At 36.4% G+C, this 8,804-nt stretch overlaps 1 protein-coding gene across 4 annotated transcripts in view; it reads left to right on the top strand.

The window, feature by feature from the left end:
• Tnpo1 (transportin 1) overlaps positions 1 to 8,480 on the top strand; it is an 83,030-nt gene extending 74,550 nt beyond the window's left edge. For all 4 annotated transcript variants that reach the window (XM_005356431.3, XM_026783690.1, XM_026783689.1 and 1 more), the window contains exons 24-25: positions 332 to 473; positions 2,795 to 8,480. In XM_005356431.3, coding sequence (XP_005356488.1) covers positions 332 to 439 — 108 coding nt within the window. In that variant the 3' untranslated portion in view covers positions 440 to 473; positions 2,795 to 8,480. The remainder of the gene's footprint in view (positions 1 to 331; positions 474 to 2,794) is intronic.
• Positions 8,481 to 8,804: the final 324 nt, after the last annotated feature.

Here is an 8,804-nt window from a genome sequence, read left to right on the forward strand (position 1 = left end):
AAAAAAAGTTACCCAGTAGATAGATTTTATGTTGTTTGGTTTTGACTTTTTTGGGTTTTTTTGTTTTGTTTTGTTTTTCAATTTAATATCAGAGATTTCTCAATATTATTTAGCAACATCATGTTGGTAGAGACATTTCCTGAATTTTAAATGTAAAGCATAGAGGGTAGTTTTGGTCATTCGTGGGGCCTAGAACTTAACTTACAAAGTTTGAGATTTACTACTTTGAAATAGAAATCGTAATTAAAATCAACAATGCTTGACTTCTGAAGATGAACAGATCTGAGTTTTTCTCTTTGTTCATAAGGTAATAGTTTTTCACTCTTTGCAGATCCTTCATGGATTTAAAAACCAAGTCGGGGATGAAAATTGGAGGCGATTCTCTGACCAGTTTCCTCTTCCCTTAAAAGAGCGTCTTGCAGCTTTCTATGGTGTTTAATCTAATACACTTAAGCTGCGTCCCAGAATTAGGGGTAAGTTACAAACTTTGGAAATTTTTAGAGTGAAAGTATTTAATGAATACGCCAGTCAAATAATGTCGTGTTGTCCCTCCATCTCCCCCATCCTCCAGGAGTCTTAGATAAGCAGAAATCCTGGTTGATGCACTGGTTTGACTCTATACATTATTTCATCCCTTTCTTGTTTTCTGTCTCCCTGCATGGGTGGCATTCTCAGTGGGTTCAGTTTTGAAGCCGTACTTTATAATCGTAGATGTAAGCAAGGACAAGAAGCTTTGTGTGTTGTGACCTTTAAGGAAACAAATTTAGAAAATTCTGGAAGTAGATGACATTTAACACTCGTTTGTTAATCACTTAGCAGCTACCCAGAATTCTTTCAAAGTTGTTCACGAATTGGTCTCTTGGTATGAGGAAGTAGAGGGCCAAGTAATTGGGCCTCTTGGTAGTCTCTGTTCTCAGTTTGAGATGAACAACTGTGCTCTCGGCTCCAGTTCCTTCATCTAGTTATGCTGAGGAGTAACAGTGTGGTATATAGTACGAGAACTTGGTGTGCTTGCCTTACCTACAGAGTTGACTTACTCTTTGGGTTTTTTTTTTCTTTTGGTTTTTCAAGACAGGGTTTCTCTGTAGCTTTGGAGCCTGTCCTGGAACTAGCTCTTGTAGACCAGGCTGGCCTCGAACTCACAGAGATCCGCCTGCCTCTGCCTCCCGAGTGCTGGGATTAAAGGCATGCGCCACCACCGCTCGGCTGACTTACTCTTTGGATAGTATAGTGAGCTAGTAAAAATTCTCCAGGTTTTGAACATGAGACTTACCTTTCTGACTAGAAGCCAGCATAGGACACACTAAATGTGTAAAGTGTGTACTATACCAGATTGAAGTACCCTTTACATCACAAGGGTTTGGGGGTTGTTTCGTTTTATTTTTTTGCTAGCTGCTTGTTTAATCTGAGCATGAAAGAGTTCATTATCCAAGTTACCTAACCTAGAAGAGAGTAGAAATGAGTTTATATAGCCTCAGGCTGACTAGGCACTCTGTGAATTGTTCACTTTAGTTATGAATCCTCGGCTTCAGCATTTTGAAGTGTTTTATTTTTCTTAGGTCATGAGAATGCAATAAAGGGGAATTACTTAGCTTTAAAGATTCCACATCGAGCTAGTGAGTCTTAAGTAGTTTGTCATTCTTTAAATTGGTCAGTACCTTTTATTCTTGCTTCTTTATGCTTGCATGCAGAAGCAGGAGAAAGCAGTTGATCATACTTCACTGATGGGTCCGTTAACCTCTGAATTCATATGAACAGTTACAAGTGACTAGAGCGTGGCCTGAGTGGTTTGTAGTATTTTTGTAAAAGGACCACGTAACAGACATTGGTTTATGTATTCTAGTAATCTTACTTAAATTTCTTACGTAACAATTTTAAAAAGTCTACATCAGCAAAAATGAAATTGCCTAAGAGTATAGGAAATAACCAATAGGGTTGAAAGGATGACGAATTACAAACATCACGAAGATGGGTGTGTTAGACTGGAGAGGTGGCTCAGTGGTTAAAGAGCACTAGCTGCTTAGAGGTTCTGAGTTCAATTCCCAGCACCCACATGGAGGCTCATAGCTGTCTGTAATGGGATCTGATACCCAATTCTGGCATAAAGCTGTACATGCAGATAGAGCAACTCATATACACAATAATTTTTTTCCCCCCCAGGATTTTTGTTTTGTTTTGTTAGGCTTTTTGAGGCAGGGTATCTCTAGCTTTGGAGCCTGCCCTAGAACTCAGCATAGATCAGGCTGGCCTTGGATTCACAGAGATCCTCTTGCCTCTGCCTCCTGAGTGCTAGGATTATAGGCGAGTGACACCACTGTACATGTTAAAAGAAATAAATCTTTTTTTTTTTAAAGATGATGGTGGTATTAAATTCTATTTTTGAATATTATTGAATGTTCTGATCCCAGTAGAGTAAAATTAGAATTTATTTTCTTAAACATCGGATATTGTGATTTCATTTTAAGAAAGTAAAGTGACATTATGCAGGAAATGTTCAGTTTGCGTGACACCCATTCTGCTAAAAGAAGTAAGGATAAATAACATGCAAAGCAGAATTTATCATATGAAGCACTGTATACTGTATGTCCCCAGTGTGTGTTCACTTTCATATTTAATGCAGGTAACTAACTTGTTCAGTCTCACAAGAACATGGCATGCATGATCTTGGGCAATTTGTTGAATTTCCTAATTTCTTTATAGGTAAAGGTAGAAATGTTCTTTGACTGGTTTTGTGCTTCATTGGCTCTGAAAGAGAGGCAGGTATTAAAGATAAAATTGGTTTTGTTTTTTGCAGGTCCATCAGTCTTGGAGACTATAAGGGAGCCTCTGCACCCAGGGAAAATGTTACCCTTTACAGGGGGGAAGGGTAAACCAGTAGGGAATACAGTACAATCCCAACCCTACTGGGAGGGGCGGGAGGGAGGTGTTGCCGTCACTGTATTAAGTCGATGTTGGGAAATGTTTTAACATCTGGAGCCTTTGTGGGTGGAAATCTGTCTCCAGTTACAACTCTGCACTGGATGTGAAGAAGCAAAAACTATTCAGTCTGCTCACAGAACAGTACTTGCTGGAATATTATGGGGAATTGTACCAAAACAAGAACCACATAAACAATGCGTAGGGATAAGAAGGAGGAAAATCCCGTGGTCCACAACAAAGGAACCTAAGAGTGGGCAGATACAACAGTAAGGAAGCTTTTTTTCATTAAAGGTTTTTATATAAATTTTCCCACGTTACGGGGCCTTGTTTTGCATGCTGATGAAGAACTACACAAAACTAACAGTTAAAATCAGCTTGCCTCCCCTAGTAGAAGCAGGTTCTTGGAGGTTACAATTTAAGGTACCCCCAAAAAGTTGGAAATAAAACAAAACAAATTTGAACAATGAAGCACCCTGTGAGATGCCAACGAGTCACTCCTTTTACCTTTGCGGGCTGGGCAGGGAGGGAGGAATAAATGGGGTCGGGGTATCAGACTAAAGGTGACATCTAATTTTACATTAAAACGTTAGTGGATATAATTTCATGGTTGTACTTCTTAGATTTAATTTCTAGGCCAACATGTTATCTTAAGGTGCAGTTTAAGGTTCAGGCATGCGCTCTGGCTCATAGTGATTGAAAGTGATGTAAATTAGTGGGACCGTAGCATGCTTGCATCACATAGAGTGCAGTTGGTATCCATTTACCTATGTTGCGCCAGTTTGGGTTGCAGTTTACCAGTTCAATAGCCCTGCATTAAAATTACTTTAAGATTTGTGGATTTTATTTTTATTAAGAATATAGATATATAAAGTACTGTAGTTTACAGCTAGGCCTTGAAATATCTTTTTAGGATCTGTTAGGAATAAGATTGATATTGTATTGTGTGTAACCTGCACAATGTGGAAAGCTGATATACCTGTGCAAAATCTCTGCCTCTGTGCTGTCAGTGTGGTGTGCTTTCTGCATGGTTATATACTACTAGTGATTTTATCAAATTTCAAATTACATGGTAAAAGATCTGTAAAAGGCTGCATAAATATTAGTTGGCACATAAAGACAATTGTAGAAGTTGAAACAGGATTGCTATATTTCAATGTTTATTCCCACTCAACATATTGCCTCTAAGCTTTCCTTTTTTTATTTTATTTTATTTTTTTGTTCAAAGCATGATCTTAAAGATATGTTTAAGTTAATGGATGTAATGCAGGGTTCCTACACTGTATTGGCGCATGTTGGTGGCCCTTTGTGCCCTAAGTATATGCACACAGGGTGCAAGTTCAAAGCTACAGAGTGAGAGTTGGTTTGGATCCTCTTCATTTCATTTGTTTGGCTTTTCTGTTATTTTCCCCCTCTACTTACATGTATTCCTGTGAATAAATCCTTGTTAAGTTAACCCTTTACTTTTCCTTCCATGTGTATTTTCTTACATACTGTGAATGTGAAGACCCTAACTGGTACACTTGATCTTATGTCCATATGAAAGTGCGAGTCTTTATTAATTCAGATTGCCTGAGCAATGTGTATCCCATGATGATGAAGGAAAATGGAGAGTTTTGGGGTTTTTTTTTTTGTTTTGTTTTGTTTTGTTTTTAGCTCTGCTGGTCAGAGATAAAGCCACGCCTTTACATTTTTCAATGCTGCATATTTAATCTGCAACAAATTGTTAAGCCATAACAGCCTTTTTATATTTTAATTTGTCACCTTTGCATTGCAGGATAAATACCGAATAACAGTTTTTATAAGCAGTTGCTCCTCTTTGCATGGTTCTGTTCTCTAAAAGTGTTGACTGATAAGGCCATTGCACTGAAGTGTGAGCTGTGTGGGTGTGACTTTATAAATGCAGTTTCAAAACATTTCACATGCATGGTAGCATGCAAAAAGGTTTTAGTTGTTGTGTATGTGTTGTTTTAACATGTTCTTTTACCTTCTTTCCTTCTATTTTGGCTTTGCAAATTTCAGTCTATGAGGCCTGAAATAAAATCATCTACAATGCCCAATCTTTGTTAATTTCAAGCTAGACTCAAGGGTGTATGGCATTTTCTTTTTAATACAGTTACCCTACAGAGAGCTCAAAAATTTGCTTCTTGGGTTGGCTTTAAAGCCGGAGCAGAATAACTGTTTTATCCTTGGGTTGTATATGCCATGCAGTGCTTCAGATGCTTTCCAGAACTTAACATAGGAGGTAATAGTCTTGCATAAGTAGCAAATAAGCAGCCAGATTCGTCTCTTAACATAATAAAGCAAATATAAAAACTTTCAGTAAAGTTATATGGACCTGTGATTAACAATTCTATATTAAGTAAAAGCAATATTGTCACCTGTCTGATTAAGAATATGTTTCCAATTTGGCAGTTATGCAGCACAAAAACAAACAATATTTAGTTTTGTAGTAAACAGATTTGTTTCTAAGTTTAATAACTTTATAATAGAAAATTAAGTAAATATTACTGACAACCTAAGATTAGGGGTATTTTCTAATGTAGTTTTCTTGTTGAGGCTATTGTTTCTTCCTAATTATATTTCAGACAACATAGTATAGCACAGGAATTTGCAGAAGCCATGTAACTTTTTTGTTTGTTTGGGGTTTTTTTTGTTTGTTTTTTTTTTGTTTTTGAGGTAAACGCTGAGTTAGCATATATTGTTTTGTTGAACGTAACACATCATGGGATATATAAATATATATATAAAGCAACTTAATTCTTGTGCAGTCTTGATAGCTTTGAATGTTGACTGAATGTCTGAGATCGTGCGTTTGTCATGGTTACATTCCAGTGTTTCTGCCTCTTGGCATGCTTAAAGCGCGGCTTCCTCCGCCTGCTCCTTTCACACTAAAATGCTGTTAGTGTGCTCAGCTACAGAGCTAGCCGCTGCTGAGTGATGTAGATTTTCTACTTGAATATTTTTATGTTGTAGGAACCTCAGGAGGTCAGTGTTTACTGTTTTATATATGCCTTCTTTTCCTGTTTGAGCTTCTCTCTTTGAAGGATTCTAACAGAACAAAAGCTGCTGATCAACCTAAGTTGGAAACAGAAAGTGTGTCTAGTAGCGTTTAAGAGCATACGCGGCAGTTCCATGTTACAGCCCATTAGTTAGCAGTGAACTTAGTGCCACAGGTGTTCATTTCTTCAGGAAGTAATTTTGCTTTTTGTATTGTCTAATCTCTTTATGACTTCATACTGTGTAAGAAAAATCACTTTTGTATTGTTTGTTGGTTATTTCCAAAATAATCAACTTGTAAATATCCTTAGAGCCAGTTCTGATGCTTACATTATTGCTACTTGATTTTGTTATGCAACTTAGATTTCAGATCTTAAAACACTTAACCAAGCCATTACATCTTAAAACAAAACAAGTAGCATACATTTTGTAATTAACATTGATAAACACTGTGATTTTTTTGGTTAAGACTTTTTCATTGATCTGAATTGCTTAAATTGCATATATTGTAAAATAGAGTCAGATGTATATTTTAAAATAATTTCAACTGACTTTCCTCTTACTGCTTTGTCTACTCAGTTATGAATATTCAGATACAAGTTTTATCTCAGGTGAATATCCTTGTATCATTTTGCTTTGGTGACATGTTTATAAAGAAAGATCATCATACTTAATAGTCTTGGGAGGTTTGTGAGTTGTTTTTGTTGTTGTTGTTTTTTATGTATTTTATTGATAATCTTCCTAGTTAGTCTGGTGTTCCCTCCCTCCATCCCCCAATTGTTCTATCAGACTGGAGCAATACAGAAAGCTCTCCACATTTAGTATGCAGATTTGTCTGAAATTGAGTCAAGTTTGGTTCTCCTCTTTTCCAGACCCTCAAAATACAAAAGTGGAACCTTTTCTCCCTTACATAAAATTTTCTGCATAGTTGAGGTGCCGGAATTAAATTATGTATTAAACTCTTGTCTCAAATCAATTTAACACCTTTGCAGTGAAGAACATTTTTTGCTTCATATAGTTAATTATATTCATATTGAATGTATTAACAGATGCCAGAGCAAAAGCATTCTTCCCAAGAGAAGAGTGTCGTGCACACCTAAAACCCTGATTCCTTCCTTTGCTAATACTACAGGTGCACACAGATTTGCTTACGGAGTTACTTTTGCAAATATTACAAGGCAGGGAGACACTAATTGTTGCTGCTAGTACTGTTTAATAAAGTGAATGAGCATTGGAATCTAAAAGGGAAATAGGTTCTTGTGGTTAACAGCCTGGGATAATTGAGAAGGAAAAAGAGCAGTAGCGGCCTGTGTTGGTAACAATATTATCTAGTATCAATACCATACAGTAGCATTGTATATCAACTAGTGAGTGCACTTTGTAGTGTATTAAATATGGCAATGCTTCTAAGGCCTCTTTCAAGTTAAGTTTCACATGAAAGTCAGTTTCTCTTACCTGTTTGCTTTCTGGGTAAGTAGAATCTAGCTTCAGGCTTGATATAGATCTTCTCCCTGTTGGTATTACATATATGTAAATAATTCTCAATGCCTAATTATTATACTTACTCAATTGTAAGGTATACGCTTAATTACAGCAACTGCTTTTGTGGTTTGTATCCCAGAGTGTATTGTGTTGAAATAAAAAGATGCATAGCAGCTGAATGTATGCATGACTTAGAGGGAAGTTAGAACCGGTTTTCTTTTCCCACCTCTGTACATTAAAAACTACGCCAAATCTATTTGCCAATAGTAGATCACTAATTACAAAGCCAGTAGTTTGTCTTTTAATAGGAGTTTTTGTTTGCCATAAGTCACTCTTACTGTGTTTTGGTATTATGCAGGATTATCTATTTCACAGGTATAGTCATCTTGCTCAATGCCTGCTGTAATGTGGTTAGCCTATAAGGCAGTGTTGTCCCTCCTGATGTCCACCAGGTTCCACTATATTTTCCTCTTACCTTTTTGTCCCTGCTTTCCTATGTGGGTATATAACCAAACTGAACTTCATTGGTTTTTTTATGGAGATAATATTAGATAATACTGTGTAATTAATTTTACTCAATAGATTATCATCTTAAGAGATGCTTAAATGTGGTAAATCACTTCATATTATGAAAGTTTTACACTTAATCTTCATGCTAATGTTGGGTGCAATAACTTAGTAGTACTTTCTTAGTTATGAATAACTGGATCTTTCTGCTGACAACTTAGGTTGTATGAGTTATGCTTAAAAGCTTTAAATCTGATGTTTCCTGTACCTGCCACACTATGTTAGAATGTGTCCTTCAAACATCCTCCTGCAACTTCTCAAACTGTACTCAATTGATATTTCTTGAAGTCTAACTCTGTGCTAACAGATCTTCATTTTAAATAGAATACGGTTTTAATTTTTGATAAGCTGCTGAATTTTAAAGAGAGTTTTTTGGGGCCACCAAATATTTTGGATCATGCAGAGAATATATATTGTACTGTAGTAATTTTGTATTTACATTTGTATGATGTGACATGATAGACGTGAATGTTAATCACTGCTTGACTATGTTAATAAAGTTGTTTAACTATAGATGTTGCACTCTGATTTTTAATGGAAAGAAATTCTTTCTTTGTCTTCCTCCATTTTGTATCCTAATAGATTTGGTGGGGTTTTGGGGGGTGGGATTAAAGTGTTGTGTGATTTTTATTGTTTTTGGTTTTGTTTTCTCTATCTTACACATTAGTGCGCTATTGTTATCCAAGCAGCCCCCTTTTTTTTGATCACGTACTACAGAAACTTTTGCCTCCATTTTAACTTAACTACTATTAATGCTTTTCAACTCAAGCTGCAGAGGATCGATGCAATAACTGCTTTGCCAAAGGAAACGAATAGAGGTGACCCTGTGACGTAAAGAG

Source organism: Microtus ochrogaster, chromosome 19 (assembly GCF_000317375.1).
Source record: "Microtus ochrogaster isolate Prairie Vole_2 chromosome 19, MicOch1.0, whole genome shotgun sequence".
NCBI classification, from domain to species: domain Eukaryota; kingdom Metazoa; phylum Chordata; class Mammalia; order Rodentia; family Cricetidae; genus Microtus; species Microtus ochrogaster.